General features: G+C 42.1%; 1 protein-coding gene across 3 annotated transcripts in view; it reads left to right on the top strand.

The window, feature by feature from the left end:
* Window positions 1–22,266, top strand: part of LOC111870195 (tachykinin-like peptides receptor 86C) — a 53,716-nt gene that overhangs the window by 11,856 nt on the left and 19,594 nt on the right. For 2 of the 3 annotated variants that reach the window (XM_023862282.2, XM_033753708.1), the window contains exons 3-5: window positions 652–763; window positions 15,364–15,465; window positions 21,746–21,880. In XM_023862282.2, coding sequence (XP_023718050.1) covers window positions 652–763; window positions 15,364–15,465; window positions 21,746–21,880 — 349 coding nt within the window. The remainder of the gene's footprint in view (window positions 1–651; window positions 764–15,363; window positions 15,466–21,745; window positions 21,881–22,266) is intronic. The other variant, XM_033753709.1, reaches the window with a different exon arrangement.

The raw sequence follows: 22,266 nt of genomic DNA, 5'->3' as shown, positions 1-22,266 counted from the left end.
GACATCCACTGGCATAATGTTCATAAGAAAGTTTGCGGCAATGGGTCAACTGCTTCAAAAGTTGAGGTGGAGGACGAAGAGACGTGCAGATACAGACATACAAACACAGCATGGTTATCTCATAAGCCTGCTTTACTTCCTTGAGCATGGAAACTAGGCTAGGAGTGTTCCTTCGTTGTCTATGCTTCTTCTTTCACCAACTTGTATAGAACACAATGTACTTGTTCAGAACATTATGCTCGATACATGATCATATGGGCAAGCGGTAGTGTAGCTGGTTGAGGCATTATGCTACAAGCCGGAAGGTCGCGGGTTCAAGTCCCGATGAGGTTATTGGATTTTTTTTTAATTGACCTAATCCTTCCAGCCGCATTATGGCCCTGGGGTCGACTCAGCCTCTAACAGAAATGAGTACCAGGAATATTCTTGGGGGTAAATGGCGGCCGACGCGTAGGGCTGACAACCTTACCGCCATCTATGAGCCGATTTTCTAGAAGAAGTGGGAACCTCAACATCTCACAACCCTATGGGCCTCCACGGCATGTTACAGGGATACCTTCACTTTTACTTACTTTACATGATCATATAGATGTTCTACATAATTTCGCAATGTAAATCCACCTTAACACTCTTCTTTTTTTTGTGCTGCAGCGCACCGAAGGATGCGTACGATCACTAACTACTTCCTGGTGAATCTGAGCGTGGCCGATCTGTTCATGGCCGTATTCAACTGCGTCTTCAATTTCGTGTACATGCTGAATAGGTGAGTAATCTTTTCTGTGGCTCCGGCTGTAACATTAACGCTTTTTGGGAGACAGCTCGAATCTCGCAGGGCTTTTTGGTTGTCCTGGTTACTGTTGTTCTCATGCGAAATCCTCACCAACTGCCAAGGAAGCTGGCTAAAGAGGTAACGCTTCTGATTTTATTCAGTAACTGCCCGGTTCGAATCGCGGACAGGAGCTCCGCTATCCTGACGTTTACAGCAGTTTTCCTTAGTATTTCCCGACGAGGACCCGACTGCCGACCGCTTCATCTCAAATTCCTTCAACTCCATCGAAAGCGATTGTTCTCCATATCATTCGGCGCAAAATAACCGCTGCAGTAAATACAGCATGATTGAATAACCTGTGAGTCGTCCATATGCTCATGATCATCTTATACAACCTCAGCAGCTAAGACATAAGAATAGTTGCTTTAATTTATCTGCTTGTAATACCAAGCGTACACACGTCATGAGCCAGTCTCACGTACAGGCAACAGTGGCATTAGTCTCCGTGATGCGCACATCTCGCACTGAGCGACCAAGAGGGAGAAACGAGAGAATTACAAAATGAGAAAATTATGTGCTTTATACAGCTGACGTAGATAGCTATTCTTAAAGTATAATTAAGCATTACGTCATGAAGGCGTATGGGGGAGTGGATTTATAGAACCGGATCTTCCTGACCTCGGCACTTGTTAGACGTGAGTGGTCAGCTTCACGCCCTTGCCGCTTTACCCCTTGGGAAAGGGTCCCCGTTATTCACTGGATAGGAGGCTGGATGTACCCCAGAGCCGGTCTGGACGACGTGTAGGAAAAAAATGTTGTCCCTTCTCGGACTCAACCCCTCAGCCGTCCACCCCTTATCCAGTGGCTATACCGACTACGCTATCCTGGCTCCCAGATGGCTATTCTTAGGATAAGTAAATAAAGTAGGTTATGATGGCCATGCAAATCATTTGGAATGGGGAACAAGAAATGTGTACGGAATTTTTGGGAGGAAGCGCATGAAAGATGTCGCTTGGAAGACCGTGGAAACGAGAAAGTTGACTCAGACGCTAACGCTCCTCATTTATATACGGGAGATATCTGGTTCGAACCTCATTCAAGACACCTGCTATCCTGAGATTTTTTTTTTTTAGTTATCTCAGTCCCTCCAGCAAATTGTGAGGTAATGCTTCAAACCAAGCCACAACCGCCTCGTTCCACAGTATCCAAGTCATGATTCGGTATCATACAGGTTCTGTTTATGATGACGCTGTTAAATAAACTATAAATAAAAGTAAGCAGATCCAGAAGTAGATGGAAGGCTAGTTTCAGAATGGAAGCTGTATTGTCATGATATAAACTGGATTTTACTGTACTTCTTTTGGCTTATTTTGGACTTCACCCATCGTCTGGTATATAAAAGACAAAAAAACCACGACGTTTCGGGGACTGGATCTGTCTCCGTCTTCAGGTGGATAGGGAAGGATAAACCTACTCAGTTGGGCCCCTTAGGAAGAGCTAGTCTCAATCACTGGACCACTGGACTTCCCTATCCACCTGAAGACGGAGACAGATCCAGTCCCCTAAACGTCGTGGTTTTTTTTGTCTTTTATACACCAGACGATGGGTGAAGTCCAAAATAAGCGAAAAGAAGTACAATATACACCATCGTCAGAATCCTTTCAAGTCTATCTGGATTGTACTGGATCAGGAAATTTTCAATTATTAGTTTTGGTGTTAGCTAAGTTGAACCTTCGGGGTTATATTACAGAGAATATCATACGAAAGATGAACAGTCTTGCAGAGGAAAGCGTCCTTGTGACTTCTGAAAAGAGTACGGTGGGGGAATAACATGCCATTGCTTTAGATAAAATCCTCAAACCATTCAAGAAGCAAACTTTTGAAGTCATAGTTTCAAAGTAAGAGGAAACTGTCGTATATATTTGTACAGCAATACGAATGCTAGTGCCTTGTGACTTATGCATAAACTACAAGAGTGGTTTGAATAACGCAACATTCCCCGAGAGATTGCGAAGTCAAAGAGAATTATCCATGTACTTGGTAACGGCTTCAGATGCTGCAAAATTATTATTTAACCCCCAAACATAAGTTTAACTAAGTATGTACCGAATGCGATGTGATGTGAAGGTAATGTTGAAGTCAGTTGTGAAAGAGAGAAGATGTGAAGGAGAGAAGATGTAAGGAAGAAAAGAATCCACTGTACTCTACGTTGTTTCATTATCTCATCCATCAGATTTCATGTGCTCTTTGAAGCTTTCGGAATTGCTTAGAAGCATAATTCACCCATTTTTCTGTCCAATTCAGATGCAGAGCTTCATCAGTCTTTCAACAAATGCTAGTGAACACTATCCTGTCAACACATGCTTTGTTCAATGCCATATTATTCCGCTCCATAATTTCTGCGCTACGGTTACCTAACAAAGAAATGCCTCGTCTGTAACGCTCGCAGGGGGAACTCCCTGAGTGTCTGCGTCAGACGTGACAACCTGTGTCCCGCGGACCCACGACTACAGAGCCGTTACGACAACAGATCAAAGTTCTAGGTGCATTCTCTAAGAAATGTAAAGCACTTATTATCTGTCTGTCTGTATTACATTACTCCAATACAACTTAAAGGATTTTTCAAACATTTAGTGGAGACCTACGTGCTTTGATTTCATTTGGCTGCGAGATTTACGTAAACAAATAGTTTACCCTATGTTGTCTTATAAAGTAAGAAGAGAAATATGGTCACAGAATCGCGGTGAATAGAAGCTTGAGANTTGACAATGTATATGATAGATACATATTTTAGTTATTTTAATGTGTGAACATGGCATGCAATGAACTGGTTTGACGTGGATAAGTAAGCACCTGAAGATGGCATTATTATGCCGAAACATGTAGTGCGAGGGAGAGAAGGAGATAAATGAGTGTATGCACTGCAAGACGGATTAAATAAATCATGGACTTAAATCAGTGCAACAGGACGCTAAAATATAACATTATGTCTAGTTCTATTAACTGTTTTCTTCACGTCATATTTTTCGACCAAAACTTCTCATATCTCTCTTGCGTGGTCTTACTAATGCACCTCCTTCATTCAATCGTCTCAACAATATCTGTTAAAGAGTGCAAATTATGAAGCCCTTCATTTTGCAGTTTCTCCATTCCAATGTTACTTCATCCCTCGTGAAGTAGGTTACTAACATGTTATCATACTGTGCTGTTCCGACAGCCAGAGGTTTGTATTCTAACCAGCAAGATGCATGGTCACTGAATGCCCTCAGCATGTGTTACAGGCTCGCGATAGCCTGGTTGTAGGGAAAGGGACCGTTGCAACACAAGTTGATTATGTTATGAATACCGCGGATGGCGTTAATAGAACAGGCAATTTCCACACAAGTGCGCTTCACACTGTTCTACACATAACCCCACCACCACATACACCCTGGTACATTCTGTTACCATGGAATTTGCACGTTCGTTCCTAAACTAGACATACATTTCAGTTAGGCCTACATGGACGCAAATTCGACATTCGACGACTGACTACTTTGCACAAAGACGCGAGACTTTTTCACCTATAACACAAAGTCCGCCATTTTACCATATCAGTCATCAGTCACGTCACAGAGAACTCCATCTCCAATCTTTTTGCGTCCTGCAACTCAGACGCTCATCCAGAACATGGAACTGCCAATGCGAGGGCCATAAGTTGTAAAAATAAGCATAAATGTAAGTATTTTTAATAAATTTTAAAAGAGTTTGTTCAGAAATCAATTTTACATACATAAAACTTCTTATACGCTCTATATGCTAACAGACTATTCTCCAAACACTTACTTACTTACTTACTTACTTACTTACTCATGGAGCTGAGCCCTTCTGGAGCAGCCGCCAATTCTGCAGCTACTCAAGAATTTCCCAGCATTTTATGGAACCCGAAGCTTCATTACCGTGTTCACAAGAGCCCTCCACTAGTCCCTATCCTGAGCCAGATCTATCCAATCCATAGCATCCCATCCTATCCCTCTAAGATCCATTCTAATATTGTCCACCCACCTACGCCTTGGTCTTCCCTGTGGTCTCTTTCCTTCTGGCTTTCCCACCGATATCCTATACGCATTCCTCGTCTCCCCAATTCGTGCTACATGACCTGCCCACCTCACCCTCCTTGACTTGATCATTCTAATTATACTTGGAGAAGAGCACAAGTTATGAAGCTCCTCATTATGCAGTTTTCTCCAACCTCCTGTCACTTCATCTCTCTTCGGTCCAAATATTCTCCTCAACACCCTCTGCTCAAACACCCTCTATGNGGGGCTAGCTCTGTCTATTGGACCCAACTGAGTAGGTTTTACCTGAAGACGGGGACAGATTCCAGTTCCCGAAACGTTGTGTTTTGTTTAATAGAAACTAGACGGTTTTTTTAGAACAGACAAAATGATGGATAATGTCCAGCAACATATTAATTGTAACCCTCTACGTTCCTCTCTTCATGTCAGAGACCAAGTGTCACACCCATACAGAACCACAGGCAAAATTATAGTTTTGAACATTCTAATTTTTATGTTTTTGGACAACAGACGAGAAGACAAAGGGTTTTGGACTGAATGGTAGCAAGCATTGCCGGAGCTCAATCGCCTCTTAATTTCCTCCTGAATCAGGTTTCGATCTGTTATAGTTGTTCCCAAATATCTGAACTGTGCAACATTTTCAAAACATCTGTTTCCTACTCTATGTCATGATTTTGCCCTGCATTTTGGTGACGAGACAGTAACATATTCTCCCAACACAGTAAAATAATTATTATAACTAAATAAATTAAGATACACCAGCGTCCCCATGCAGAAAACCTGTATTGCAATTCCTGAAAATAGTTCTGTTTTTCGTATTGGGTAATAATATTTATTGTGTAAAGGGTCTTGGACTCAAACGCGTCACCTTTGTGACTTTCAAAACGCAATTCATATCGGTAGAACAATATGAAGAAAAATATATTCTCGCACTAAAATTATTGTGAAATGTCGTATACATAAAATTCTAATACAAAATTAAGAATAGCTCGAACACACCACACAACTTTTTTTTTCCTTGGCACTACAGCCCCAGTGGGCCTAGGCCTACCTCCATGAACTTCTCCGCACAACACAACTAAATCCAAATAAAAATGAAATTACAACACGCCATTATCTAATGTAAACCGGTTTCGTGACCACGGTTAACATAATGCATACGAATGTTACGTCACATCTCGTCACGGTTTCAGTGTAAAGTTGTCCCTGTGCTTAACCAATTGAGTACTATGCCACGAAGACGTATGGGGAAGTTGATGTACAGATCCACATTTTCTTGTCCTCGACACTAGTTGGAGATTGGTGGTCACCTTTACGCACCGGCCGCTTTACCCACGGAAAAGAGCCTGGTACCCATTATATAGGAGATTGGGTGGACCCCAGAGCCGGTCTGGACGACAGGGAGGAGTGAAAATTCTTGACTCTATCTGGACTCGAACTCCAACCTCTCGGTCGTGCAGCTCGTGGCTACTCGCTATATCACTACGCTATCCCAGCACCCTTATAATATAATGGGAAAATAAATTTAGTTGGACACACACCCATGTATGCAATAGCAAAAACTGGATTATTTCCTCAGGATTGTCTCTGCAAAAGGAATATCTCTTTTCTGTATTATTTTTTTGTGATATGTCGTTTGGGAGAAACAGAGTGGGATGGATAGACGGACGGACAGACGCACAGACAGATGGAGAGGCGCATGGACGTTTGGCGATTATATGAATATACATGTTTCCTACTTCGTATTTTCATGCAAAGATCTGATAACGGCTATGCTATTAAATATCAAAGCATGTAACCTACACTTGGCCGCGCTATAGCTCAAGCGGTTAATCGCTGGTTTCCCACCGCGGCGGCCCGGGTTTAATCCCGGGTCTGGTGAACTGGGATTTGCGGTGGACAATGTGGCGCTGGGACAGGTTTTCTCCGAGTACGTTGGTTTCCCCTGCCAATCTTCATTCCACCAATTGCTCCACAATCACCCTCACCTATCATCTGGGGCTGGTACAATAGGCCAGAAGTGTCCGCAGTGCAAGGGACTTAGTCCCACTCCACTAGCAATAAAAAAACCTATACTTGATATATAAAAAGTTGTCTGACGAAAGTGAATTCAGAGTTACGGGCTGTACCTACATGTCCTAAGCCCGTTCATTCCTTTTGCTGACATCAAGCTCTGTTTCCCGGAGTTCAGTTTTAATGTGGTTATCATGGCAGGTTAACTCATACTTACTTCAAGGACTCTTGCATAGGTTTCTGTGATCAACCAGCTGTGTAACTACCCAACCGACTGATCGATAATATCTCGAATTACGTACAAATCAAAAGATCGTCACCATAACAAGAAAACACCACACCCCGTTGTAACTTGTTCTGAATAAATTCATGCCCTCACGAATTTTTCCCAAATTAATCTCCCATCTGTATATCGGTCTCCATAAGGACCTTTTTCCACGATATCCTCCATCAAAATGAAGCCTGTTGCTCCCTCGCCGTCCTGCAGTCTCGCAACTAAGGACTGTACACGTATAGTCGGATTCATTTAGCCTCATGAAAGTAAAACGTACATGAAAATTGAGTTGGAGAACTTCACAGAGAGAGAAACTATTTGGACGATCTAGGCTGGATGAGAGCCGATCACGGTGGCCGCGCGGTCGAAGTCATGAACTATCTTCACCCGATCAAACGCTAAGATCGTGGGCTCAAATCCCACTTGAGACATGGATGTCTGCATTTATTCTGTTTGTGCTGTCCTGTGTGCAGGTAGCGGCCTCACTATTGGCTGATCCCCCGTCCAAGGGGTCCTACCGACTGTGTAAAAGGTCACGAAGCTGGAAAAGCGGGCAAGGGCTGCAGAGCCGTAGATAAGATACATGACAGGATAATACACACACATACCTACTGATTTCTTTGTATTTTAACGACGCTTTTAAAGTACACAGTTATCTAACTTACTATTTTTGAATGACTGTGATATATGAATCTGAAATGCTATGGAATGAAGCAGTCGTATTTTATTTTAAGATGTTGGTACATGTTAAGTGACTAGACGCGGGGTTTGGCTTGGCAGCTCGATTTATTTGAATCTTACAAATCGTAACTACACTTTACACATCTCTAGTAAGCACACTACTGTTCTCACTTATCCACGAGTTCGCTACTCTCTTAACAAGGAGTCGCCACGCAACGGCCTCCATCAACGGGAATTCGCACGCCTCCGCCATGGGGCGATTGTCTCGCAACAACCTCAGACTAGGGCTCGGAATGACTGTCCTGTAGGTCGACCGATTAATTTGCTGATAGCCTTTCTCACTACAGAAATTCTTGGTTTCGAACCCCGTCAGGACCCATGACCATATTTTTCTGTTCGACTCTTTTGTTTTGAAATGGAGCTAATTAACTTGGGACGCCTTTCTGACAGACATATCACAGCATTTCCCTCGGGATACTAAGAAACCCACGAGAAATATCAGATACAATACCTTCGCTAGTGGGGGGGGTGGAGTCCACCCTGTACGGCGACCACTGATTGGCCTACTGTACTTGCCCCGTGTGATTATGATGATGGAGAATTTGGTGGAATGACGATTGGCAGGAAAAACCGAAGTACTCGGAGAAAACCCGCCCCAGCGCCACTTTGTCCACCACAAATCACACTTGACCAGAAAGGGGATCGAACCCGGGCCGCCGCGGTGGGAAGCCAGCGACTAACCGCTTGAGCTATGGCGCGGTCCTACAATACATTCATCCAGGCAGAGACTCGAACCCTGAACATGTAGAAGTGCCTACTGCCACGATCGACAGAGGATAATAATAAAATCAATATTAAGGGTGTTTTGAAGAAGCGAAACATACTAGACTGACTTAAGGTAGCTCTAATTTGCTGGGCTTTGTTTCAACGTTCATGAACCTGTAGGTTACGTACAACAGACTTTCTTACTCTGCTGTTTGCATACGTTGCCGGGAGGAAGGGATTCTTGTGTTTCTACATCAGTTCTCTCTGCCTGAGGAACACTGTGCCTGTCTGTACGTGTGCCTTTGCGTGTTCTTGACCGAACGAAACGCTGAAGTGCTTACAACTCATCCTCAAGATAATTTCTGTCACTTTAGCCTAGTCTCCAAAATGATCTTCTTGTAAATCAAAACAGATTAAAAATTTACAAATTAAAATAATATTTGCCTGTAGTGCACCTATTTATTTTTCTGTGGAAGTTCCACTGTGAACAAAATAGCCTAAGGCGAGGCTTTTAAAGACACGTTTGTACGCCCAAACACCTACTCATACATTGACTAAAATGTGTCTTAAATAAATTGGTTTTGAAGCTGTGAACCCGATTATATTGTCTCAGGGCAGGCCTATCGAGGCCGCCTGTTGTCAGCATGATACTAAACCTTCATGAAATGTGGAGAATTTCTTAACCGGCTGAGTGATTCTCAGCTTCTCAAGGAGGACTGTATTCCATGTCACCATTACAAGTTAAAGTTATTGAAATAAAGTAAGCAAGTTGACAAAACAAGCGTAGGGCTGACAACCTTGCCGCCATCTATGAGCCGATTGTCTAGAAAATGTGGGAACCTCAACATCTCACAATCCTATGGACCTCCACGGCCTGTTACAGGGACACCTTTACTTAATTACTTACTTACTTACTCGTAATAAACAGCGGCTACTTTGTTAAGATTAATAATCGGCTGATATTTGTGACTTGAGATGTGATATGTTTTAGAAGCTTTCGCATTTTTACTGCTGTGAATGTGTGATTTTCATGGTTGTGACACCATCTTGTCTTGTAGCGTTTCAGAAGCACTTGTTGCCTCCTTCATGAGGAGCGAGTGTGGTGAAGATACATAGGCAAGTTACAAGATCATTTCCATGGATCTGAGTAACCTTCATCCTTACAAACAGCCTGTATGAATCGAATGAATCCTTACTCTACTCGCTTCTACTCTGAAGATGAAGACAGTATGTTCCGTCGAAACATTAACAACCACGTATAAGACTACACGGTATCATGATCTGAGCGGCAAGTTGGAAGCAGAAACAGAATTTCTTCGGGCTCACATCGTTCTTTCAAACATCAAGTCAGCTCGAGACATTGCGCATGTCACACTCATGAATACAGAGCGAATTGCCTGTCCGTGCAGAAGCAAGAAATCACATCCAGAAGGCTCTGCGCTTGCGTATTTTAAATGTGCAGATCGACAGCATCAGCCACGAGAGTTGCACCTTAGTCGAGTACTTTTATAGAAATGGCTATCGATATGACATGTAGCTCACTCAGCGTCGCGGATTGGTGATTGTAAGATCTTCGGTTTCGTATCTGGAAGGCGCCAGGGCCGGATACTTGAAGCTTCCTAGTCTCCCCCTCTACCAAGAGACACTTGCTGGGATATTAAATTAAAGTAGGTCATGACTGATATTCATATTGTCGAATTCGTCGTTCAGAAGAGATGCACCCTCTGGCGCAATTCTAAACGTGTAGACAAAGAGAACAATAGTTGACAAATCGATGAAGACATACAGGTCATGTGAAAGAGAAGGGATGCGCAGATAGTGTTCTTGCCGAAAAATTTCTCGGAAAGTGGCTGTACAGATAGCTGTGATTCAGATAACAAGATAAAATTAATATCCGTCCCTCCGAAAGTAATTTATCCACGCCCTACCTGGGCTAGGTAGCGGAATTTAGCGGTTAGGGACGGACGGCATTCGAAAAGAGAAATAGCATTGAATTCGAACACATCCAATACATGAGCTCAAGATTTAAACTTCTACATTAGAGCGATAAGAAAACTAGTATTATTTAATGTACATACTTCATATTGTGTTTGCTTTTTATATATATTGTATGTTAGACCGCTTCTGTGGTCTAGTGGTCAGAGTTCCTGGCTACAGATCTAGAGGTCCGGGTTCGATTCCAGGAGCTACCAAATTTTCTGAGAAGTAGTGGGTCCAGAATGGGGGCCGCTCAGCCTCATCAGGATAATTGAGGAGCTATTTTAAGGAAATAGCGGCTCCGGTATAGAAAACCGAATTAACGGCCGTGGGGATTCGTTGCGCTGACCACGCAACACCCTCAATCCGCTAAAGCTGGCACTACCTTCGCCGACAAGCGGCGGTCGCTCGGACTAGAACCATGGAGTTTGTTTGTTTGTATACTTTGTATGTTAGCATCACTACACAATTGCCACTTTTGTACAATGTTTTCTTACATATACAAGTATTACGCATAACTCCATGGAGCTGAGTAATTACTAAGAAGCCATCACTCATTCAGCCACTGAAGAATTTCCCATTAGTTTATGGAACCGAAGGTCCAATTTCGCGTTTATATGACCCAGCTGATGGTCCTTATCCTTAGCGAGATTAATCCAGTCCACATCACTCCCTTCTCTTTCTAATTTAGCTATAATAACTGCTCAAAACTGAATAAATCGCTAGATAATTAGTCTAGAAATAATTTCAAACCAGATTACTTCATTTATCTCGAGTTCAAGTACATGCGTATAATGATATTTTCACATTTATTATATTCCATCAAGAAGAGAGGCAGAAAACACAAATTACGTGTTTCCTAGCCAGTGAGTTCATTGGCGCGTTGATTGTTCTATAGCAACGAGCTATAACATTTTTCACTGAGACACATATTCCACTGTTACAAGTTGGAAGGTGTTTACGGAGCCGTTGCAGAGAAACGCTTTGAGAAAATCCATTACGGCAGACTGTCATTGGAGTTTCTGTAATATTCTGTGCGACGTAATCACCGTCAAAGACAACTGCAATATAAATATACATTTTTTTCCTTTGGCGCTACAGCCCTCATTTGGGCCTAGGCCTATCTCCATGAAACTCTCCGTTTCACATCGGTTTACTAGATCTTAGACATTCGGTAGGACTCCTTGGGCGGGTGATCAGCTCGTCGCAAGGCCTCTACCTGTACACAAACACAGAAAAACGCACACAAACATCCATGCCCTGAGTGGGATTCGAACCCACGATCCCGGCTTCCGAGCGAGCGAAGACAGTGCATGCCTTAGACCGCTCGGCTACCGTAACTGGCATAAATATACATACGTGTCGAATTTAGAAAACATTCTTCCCAAACGTTCGCAATATTCTACCTGACTACGTGACATCACATTCCAGAAGACATCGTCATCCTACCACCGATGCTGTATAGTCCTGATCTTGACAGTAAGTTAAGTAAAAACTAAACATAATTATGGCTTTATAAGAGACTTGCATCATTCGGAGAGTTTCTATTTGCTTTATTTGCGAGTGAATCATTTGATTCTTAAATACATTATTAAGTTACGTGATCAGAGATATAGGCTTGTTGTTACTATTACTATTATCTCTTAATCGTACTTGTAATTGTATGTCTTAAATATTAATCTTATTGTCACGTGTTAGGGTTTGCGCATGACGGGTTTTGGATTTGTTCACATTTTATACACATCACTCGGAACTACAGAAAATAGAGCGCTATCGCTAATCTGCATACTTTACAGTTCACTGCTACACACGCACTATGATTCTCACTCTTCACTGGTCGTTTCCAGGCAACGGATTTACAACAGTCTCCCTGTCATTGCAGCCCATATGAAATTTTCTTTGTACAACCTAATTCATTTCTTGCCAATTCTTCTCAATCATCTTCGACTGCCATCTCCAGAACTCGACCAAATTCTCGACAACAACTAACTAAAGCGACCTTCTTCGTCCCTTTATAACCTCTCGGCGAGGACCACGCAGAAAACACAGCCTCTATTGTTGAGAAGGCTTGTTTACTGCTCTGTTGCCTAGCAGAGGACGTCGTATTGTTGCGCGCATACAATTCCGCAAGAATGTGTTTACCGAATCGTTGCCTAGCAATGGGTCTGCACGTCACAGTATTCAATACGAATGTACGCTTAATATGTATATTTTTTCTCACGGCATAATGGTTGGCATGGTTGTAGCTAATGAATATTTATTATTATTTAAATTATAGGAGCTGTCTTTTTGTCTTTTTAAGGGTGTTTTCTTTCCTTCTTTCGCTCCTGCTTATTTCATAATTGGTTTTTCGGTTACTGAGTAAGCACGTATTTTTGTTATTGCTAGTGGGGTCGGACTAAGTCCCTTGCACTGCGGCCACTTCTAGCCTATTGTACCAGCCCCAGATGATAGGTGAGGGTGATTGTGGAGCAATTGGTGGAATAAAGATTGGCAAGGGAAACCGAAGTACTCGGAGAAAACCTGACACAACGCCACTTTGTCCACCACAAATCCCACTAAACCAGACCCGGGATCGAACCCGGGCCGCCGCGGTGGGAAGCCAGCGACTAACTTTTGAGCTATGGCGCGGCTTGAGTAAGCACGTAAATAAATATAGAATCAAATTATTATTATTAACATCATCATTTACTAACAGTTTTCTTTCGCTGTCCATAAAATATCAATTATAAAACCCATAGCATGGCAACTAGTGTTACATATTCACAAAACTGAGGAAAGAACTGGAATTGAAAGCGAAATTTAAATTAAAGAAGGCTACGGAAAGGGGGGTCTTCTCCAGCTGATAACGTATATTTAACTATTCAGAAATGAACTATATTCCATCTTCGGTTTAAACAGTTCCGCTCACCCGACCGGCAGTTCACGTCACCTACAGAGAGGCGCTCTGGCGAACAACTGAATGATTATCAAGCGACAGGACCCGTGAAATTTGACACCCACTGCACAAAGATAATACCCACAATCTGGACTACATGCAGATTCCAGATTTCATCCTCTGTGAACATGGATCAGTGTTGGATATAGTCCGAATTTCGCCTATTGTTCCTCGGTGCCTGATCCGATTTTCCAAACGAAACCAACTGCAAGAGATAAAATGTAGCCCGGAAGGCAGGGCTGCAGCACTAGTTAAGCTGAAGATTACTGTTTTCCAGGATACGATACAGGAGGTCTGGCAGATGTTTTCCGAGGTTACGAAACCTTCATTTTCAGGGCAGAAGGGTAAGCTTAGAGTGGAAACAATGGTACAGTTACGCGAGAGGGACAGCCAGACTGGGAGCCCTGAGCTAACGAAGGACCTCAGGCCTTATAAGTGTCATGTTGACTGGAGTGGATACATAGGAGAACAGTATTGTTACGTATATGTGTGACTATAGACGGGGTATGGATTGGTGACTTGATTAATTGACACTTATATACACCGCTCGTGAATACAATTAATTGCAGCGCTATCGCTAATCTCTATAATTCATAGACCACCAATAGTATCTGTTAATTCAACAGCCGTGCCCTAGCAACGGCTTCTAACAGTGGAGATTCTTCAACTTCCCGCTCTCACATTGTTACTGTCAGGCGAATGTCCCGCAACTGAACTCTTGTCGATTGTCGACTCAAGCATAGCACCATCTCTTCTCAGCCTTCATTGCAGAGTTTGCCTCAACTGCCAACCTTCAACTGACTGACTCACTCACCAACCAACTACTTCATATCATGTCACTCAACTTAACTGAACTCAGTCAAAGTCAAAGTCACATTGCGACTGACGGTCGGTCAGTCAGTCAGTAAGTCGTGGTGTCGAGCCCCCTCCTGGGGCTCATGACCAAATATTTATTACTGTTTCACAGTTATGGTCTTGTTTTCGTGGGGCGCCCTCTCTGATAAGGGGACGGGTCTGTATTTTGTATATGCTGCTGACCCTTGCTAGCGAAGTCTTTCTCGGGTCCGAGTCCCTTGGGACTCGAGACCATATTTTACCGTGTCGGATTTAAGACTTCCCTTTTCGTCGCCTCCTACGACTCGCAGGGTCACGGTGGAGGTATCCGACCCCACCTCCACACAGGTTATAGACACTGTCAGTCCAAGTCCAAGTCACATTGCGACTGACGTTCAGTCAGTCCGTAAGTCTTGGTGTCGAGTCCCGTCTCGGGCTCATGACCAGATATTTATTACTGTTGAACATTACGGTTTTGTCCACTCTGACGAGAGAATGGGTCTGTATTTTTTTTTACATGTTACTGGCCCTTGCCAGCGCAGCCTTTCTCGGGTCCGAGTCCCTTGGGACTCGCGACCTTATTTTACTGTCTCAGATTTGAGACTTCCCTTTTCTTCGCCTCCTACTACTCGCCGGGTCATGGTGGAGGTATTCGACCTCGCCTCCACAAGTGTTCGAAACTTTGGCTTCTCATCATATAGCCTCAGGTCGGACCATAAAGAAAACACATTCATTGCTTAGCAACGGATGTCCTTTATTGTTACGTATTCGTTGACGCGGGATGTGTTTACTGAGTCGTTGCCTAGCAACGAGTCTATAGGTCACAATATGTATGGAAAGGTCTGCGGCTAAGTTTATGGTACGGACCCAGCACCCTTACTGAAGGTTTAGAATCGAATTCCCTAATCTCAGCCTACGGTTCAATTAATATTAGTCTATCTTCTTTCTCTCTGTCTTCCAGGACTTAAAATGTTTAGACATAACGCATTCACTTCTTACCTGCAAAATTTACAGTCTAGTTTCTAAGCGAAAACCCTTCAACTTTGTGTTGCAGCAACTGGTACTTCGGCAGTCCCTACTGCCGGATCAGCAACTTCATAGCCAACGTATCAGTGGCGGCCAGTGTTTTCACTCTCACCGGTATATCTTTCGATAGGTGAGTAGGATACATAATAGCTACATCCCTCAGGTGGTCCATTAAAAGTCTGGATTTAATCAGTCAAAAGAAATCAACTCTATAGTAAATCGAACTGTTCTTCTATTGAGGCTGAAGAAAAGTGTATAATGAGATGCTTCGTAAATTTACTTTTCGCAAGATATAATTCGAATGATCAAGTCAAGGACGACGAGATGGGCAATGCATGTAAAACGAATGGAGATAAGTAGAATGCATATGGGGTTTTTATGGAAGAGCCAGGAGGAAAGATACCACTAGGAAGATGTAAAGTATTGGAGAATATAATATCGTGACATATGGGCCGTTTCTAGGAAACGAATAGGTAAGCACGCTGCCACGGCGAGACTGATTCCTAGAAACCAACTACTAGGATACATAGTTTCCTTGGATACGGACACTGGGAGTTGTAAACACTTAGAAGACCAAACAGTTGCTTGGAATTAATACTGTGTTTCCGAGAAAACATATTCATAAAGTACAATAATGGAACCCTTGGAGGCAGTGTCTTCTACGCGGTCCGCCTAGCAGTTATAAAAGGCAGTGGATTGGTGAATTCAAGAGATTCCATCGTAAGAGAATTCAGAAGGGAGCTTAATAGTTGAAGGGTTACTCAGCTAAGATTCGTTACCAAACAACGACTAAGCAAGCATACGCTGAAGACTTTATTTTACATGTTATAGTTACAGTAATCTTCAGAGTGTTATAATTATTTGTGAACATCCAATAAATCTATTCACCAATCCAAGCCCCGTCTACAGTCACTAACATATGACAATATTATGATGGTCTGAAAGTAATAGGAGTCGGTGTTATGGACTGTATTAATCTTGCTGAGGCTAGTTACCAGTGGCGGTCTGATGTGAACATGGTAATAAACTTTGCTTTTTCCTTGTCACTACAACCCCAGTGGGCCTAGGCCTACCTCCGTGAACTTCTCTGTTCACTTCAGTTTTTCTAGATCTTACACATTCGGTAGGACACCTTGGGCGGGTGATCAGCTCGTCGCAAGGCCTCTACCTGTACACAAACACAGAAATACGCAGACACACACCAAACATCCACGCGCTGAGTGGGATTCGAACCCACGATCCCGGTTTCCAAGCGAGCGAAGACAGTACATGCCTTAGACCGCTAGGATACCGTGACCGGCTGGTAACGAACTTTAGGGTTGCATAAAATGTTAGGATGTTATCGAGTCGCTTAGCGACTGGCGGCTTCTCAAGAAGGAGTTAGATGGTTAGTTAGTTTCTTTCGTTAATTACCGATGTGTGATGTTGATATGCATTTGCTTGTACTCGTATAAGGTAGATCGCTTATCTAGCCGTACCGCCGACTGCTGGTGGAGCCACTGGTGATCGCTTTAAGTAATTAAGGGTAAAAAGTATTTAGCATTGAAGAAGAAGAAAATTGGGCGAGTTTTTTTTACGTAAAGGAGCAGGACACAGCAGTCGCACTATGAAGCACCATGCGAATTCACGCAGTTCCTTAATCAGAATAGCCGGCACCCCAGCCGAGGTTTCAAACGAGAACCTCGGGAATCTAAGCTAGGCGTTTTACCGTTTCCCTGATATGTCCGGCCACAACGTGTTATGCCACCCCATGCACTTTCTTTCTTAATATTTTTCAACAGAAGTCTGCTGAAGTCTCATTGTTAATGCTTGACAGTGCCTAAAGAACGTTGATTTTTTGGTCTAATTATATCGAAATCATTTAACAAAATTGTATGAACTGCGAATAGATGATTAAATTTAAATCGGGAGGTACGGAACCCATCGGAAGCCCAAAAAGCGGCCCAGATATCCTTGTAATCAACCTCACTGAGATATTATGTTATATTAACTGAAATCTCACAACAATGCAAAAAGAACAAGAGACGCTGTAACATATTGATCGACATGTCCGGGTCGCTCCATAACAATAGGATGTCTCGCAATTCAGCGTAAACTCTCGTGAACAAGGATAACTAAATCCTTTGATCTAAAAGAATTTTCATTTGGAACGCCACTGCAAATTTTGAGCAACTAGCAAAATATTTTCTCCGTCATATATGAACGTGCAGATCTCTCATGTAAACTTCATCCCGCGTATGCAGCTATGGTCGGAGCTGAGTCAACTTCATATCTGGGTCTCTTATTATACGGAGTTTCCGTCCTCTTTCCTCTAAATACCTATGTCCTGAATAACTGTCCATTAAAATAAAAGTAAAGCTATTCCTGTTACAGGCCATGGAGGCCCATAGGGTTGTGAAACGTTGAGGGTCCCACATTATCTAGACAATGGGCTCACAGATGGCGTTTGGTTTGTCAGCCTTACGCGCCGGCCGCCCTTTACTCCCCAGAAAAATTATTTAATTAATTCCTGGTACTCAATAAGTTAAATCAGTACTTAAATGCACGCTGTTTGTGGCATGGTCTTAGGATTCGCGTCACACTAAAACTGAATAGCCGTATAAATAATCTGAACCATATAAACACCACAGAGGGGCTGATTCCTGGAAGCCAACTAATTAGGAAACACGATTTCCGTGGATATGAACACTGAAAGTTGTAAACACTTAGGAGCGAGACCGTTGCTTGGGAATTCATACATTGTTTCGGAGACAACGCATTCATAAAATACAGGAATGGAACCCTTGGAGGCGGTGATCTCTATTAGGTCCGCGTGGCAGTTATAAAAGGCAATGGATTCGTGAATTCAAGGAGTAGCAGAGACCGGTCCGAGATTAGTGAGAGATTCTTCATAGAGGTTCTTCATACGACATTCGGAAGCAGTTCAATGTGTGAGCTTGTAAAGAAGTACCATTAAACCCAATCATAAAATCCAGAACCCGTTATTATTAGTCACACTAATCAGGTATGCATGACAATATATTATTAATAAAGGAAGTTTTAAATAATGAAATTAAACCCTTCATTTACGTAATATGAACATGTAGCTTATTAAATCATATCGGCGCTGGGAACATGCTTTCAGTTTCTGAAGTACAATGATGAAGAACCTCTAATTGCATTTTAATTGCAAACAATGTGACGTAGCTGGATGCTACGGGGTCTAGTGCTCTTGCTTATGAAGATCAACACAGCAGAGCAAGGGGAAATGAAGCCTTCACGACCCTGCTCTAACGATAGTTGTTTGGATAAGGCAAAGGATTGAGTCGAGCCACTGCACGCAGCGCTCTTCTCATGTACCAGTCGGATTATGAACACCGCCTTTCAAGTGACTAAGCTCCCGTTATGGCAAGGCAAGCAAGATAAGGCATAATTGGCTCTATAATGCCTTGACTGACAGAGGCCTTGTATCATATACATTACAAAACTCGTTCTCTCAACAGAGACGGCTATACACCCTTCGTACGTGGCCAGGAGTCCTAGAAGAACGTCTTAAAATTACTTGGACTGCGAAACCTTGCAGAACTCTACAATTTCTCCCTGTACTCTCAAACAGCAAGAGACCAGTAAATAAAATTATAGTAGAGCCAGATCATTCAGAAGATAATAGCTTATTGGATGGTGAATAAATGTCAGGCTTTTCTTGGAACTCAAGGCACGTTTCTCGCAAGAGAACCTTGATGAATTCAGCCCATGTTTTCGGCCGATTTCTGTAACATATGTTTTAATATTGTCCTCACATTTACAAATTCCAAGTCGTCTCCCTCCTTCCTTCCTTCCTTCATTCATCAACGGCTCTAGAGCCCTTTGTTGGGCCCTGGTCTCTTTTTCGGTTTCGTAATCCTTCTTACACAGACAGTAAGACACCTTGGGCGGAGGATCAGCCCGTCGCAAGGTACCTACCTACATACAGGACGACACAAACACAGAATAAACGCACACAGACATTCATGCCTCGAGTGCGGTTCGCTCTAAAGACCCTAGTGTTCGAGAGAGCGAAGACAGTTTATGCCTTATACCATGTAGCCACCGTGATCGGCCTCCTTTCTTCAGGGTTACATTTTATAGAACATCTGATTATTTTCGTGTGTGCTGTATGCCCCGTTCATCTTATGTTCCTTAACTCTTTGTCAAAAAAAAAATATGGTGAAGAACATAAAATTATGAACTACCTGAAAAATAATAAGTCAACAATTACAAAGATGGCGACTCCACCAAAGTTAGGTTATATATGACAAATTTAACAGAGGTAGAATATGTATGTATGAAATGAGGTGTTCACAGAAAAGTAACAATAAGTACAGTAGCCTCGAGTGCGGTTCGCTCCCAAGACCCTAGTGTTCGAGAGAGCGAAGACAGTTTATGCCTTATACCATGTAGCCACCGTGATCGGCCTCCTTTCTTCAGGGTTACATTTTATAGAACATCTGATTATTTTCGTGTGTGCTGTATGCCCCGTTCATCTTATGTTCCTTAACTCTTTGTTCAAAAAAAAATATGGTGAAGAACATAAAATTATGAACTACCTGAAAAATAATAAGTCAACAATTACAAAGATGGCGACTCCACCAAAGTTAGGTTATATATGACAAATTTAACAGAGGTAGAATATGTATGTATGAAATGAGGTGTTCACAGAAAAGTAACAATAAGTACAGTAGCCTCGAGTGCGGTTCGCTCCCAAGACCCTAGTGTTCGAGAGAGCGAAGACAGTTTATGCCTTATACCATGTAGCCACCGTGATCGGCCTCCTTTCTTCAGGGTTACATTTTATAGAACATCTGATTATTTTCGTGTGTGCTGTATGCCCCGTTCATCTTATGTTCCTTAACTCTTTGTCAAAAAAAAATATGGTGAAGAACATAAAATTATGAACTACCTGAAAAATAATAAGTCAACAATTACAAAGATGGCGACTCCACCAAAGTTAGGTTATATATGACAAATTTAACAGAGGTAGAATATGTATGTATGAAATGAGGTGTTCACAGAAAAGTAACAATAAGTACAGTAGCCTCGAGTGCGGTTCGCTCCCAAGACCCTAGTGTTCGAGAGAGCGAAGACAGTTTATGCCTTATACCATGTAGCCACCGTGATCGGCCTCCTTTCTTCAGGGTTACATTTTATAGAACATCTGATTATTTTCGTGTGTGCTGTATGCCCCGTTCATCTTATGTTCCTTAACTCTTTGTCAAAAAAAATATGGTGAAGAACATAAAATTATGAACTACCTGAAAAATAATAAGTCAACAATTACAAAGATGGCGACTCCACCAAAGTTAGGTTATATATGACAAATTTAACAGAGGTAGAATATGTATGTATGAAATGAGGTGTTCACAGAAAAGTAACAATAAGTACAGTAGCCACTAGATCGGTAGGACTAGAAATCTAAGCAATGGGGGACTATGCTTTGTGGGTTCTTCTCGGAACTCGATATTCTTGGTGCTTTCTGTATCTTCCAGTCATACAAAAATTTTATTAAGATATTAATGATGTAAGTGCTTATGTTACCACCATCGACACAACAAGTAATATGGGAATATCTTCAATAGAGACAACTGTGCTACATATTTCGGCCATATAATTAGGTCATCATAAGGAACTCATGAACATAACTCAAGTGATTAAAATTGGTTATAATAGGGATCTATATTCTGCAACTGATGGCTACGTTGCTAGAGAATATATATGTGTATATTAGGTATATATCTACAATTTAGTATACAATTCGTATTATGATATGATTAAAAATATAAAGAAAAATAAAATGAAAATCTGAAAATAGAAATATAAAAAATATTAAAAATATAAATGACATAAAAATTAAATGTATGTTGTATTTAAAACATAAGTCACATGCTGTGCTTGGTCACGTGCAATCTTTAAGTGATTTTAATGGACTCCCCACGGCTTTCTAATTCTAATTTGATCCGGGTTGCAGGCACCACATGCTACATCATGAATAGTGAGATGTGAAACAGGTGGTAACGGATTCACACGTGTTCATGTAACAACACTTTAAACGAAAAAGCAAAAACCACATAAAGAGCCGTCTTCCGGAGATATAACGGTGTGTACCCGGGCGATAATCAACCGACATTTCGGAAAAACTTCGCTCTGAACAGAACCCTCCTTGGTATCTGCCTAATATTTGTTTTTGTCTGGCTAACTCTTCTATTCTGAAGACGACAGCTATACCTTCCTTCGAAACATTGGTCGTCGGTTACCGGACTACATGGCGGTATATCACACAAGATAGAAACTTTTAGTCACCGCTATGAGATACTAAGATCCAGAAATCACGCAAGTACGTGTGTTTAGTTCAGTTGAACGACACAATGACATATCACTTTATTTACTTGTTTCAGGTACCTGGCGATCGTGAGGCCACTTCAACCCCGCATGTCCAAAGCGAGTGCCCAAGTCACGATCTTGGTCATCTGGCTGGCGGGCATGGTCCTAGGATTGCCCTGTCTGCTGTATTCCACTACCATCACGTACAAGTGAGCAAGACAGCCTGTAGGCAAGTTACGTAGTTAATGGGGGCGGTTCAAACATTACTATTATTATTATTATTATTATTGTTATTATTATTATTATTATTATTATTATTATTGTTGTAACGTGTTTCGTTACTGAAGACGCCGTAGAGATGGGTAATTGGTTTATTTAACAACCTACAAACAACGGCTACAATTAATTATCACAATATTACGGGTTTCCACACTTTACAAACCCTGCAACAAAATCTCTTAACACTATCTTCAAGAGTCTTCACGTATTAATAACGCGGGAGCTATACAAGTCTCCCTGAATTACACACTCCAGATATAACTGGTTATCACTGGTTATCGCACACGCGTCTGTAGCTCGTAACTTGCGAACTGAG

This window comes from Cryptotermes secundus, unplaced genomic scaffold (assembly GCF_002891405.2).
Source record: "Cryptotermes secundus unplaced genomic scaffold, Csec_1.0 scaffold779, whole genome shotgun sequence".
In the NCBI taxonomy this organism is placed as follows: Eukaryota; Metazoa; Arthropoda; class Insecta; order Blattodea; family Kalotermitidae; genus Cryptotermes; species Cryptotermes secundus.
Note: the sequence above shows the minus strand (reverse complement) of the source record. Positions and strands in the feature narration are given on the sequence as shown.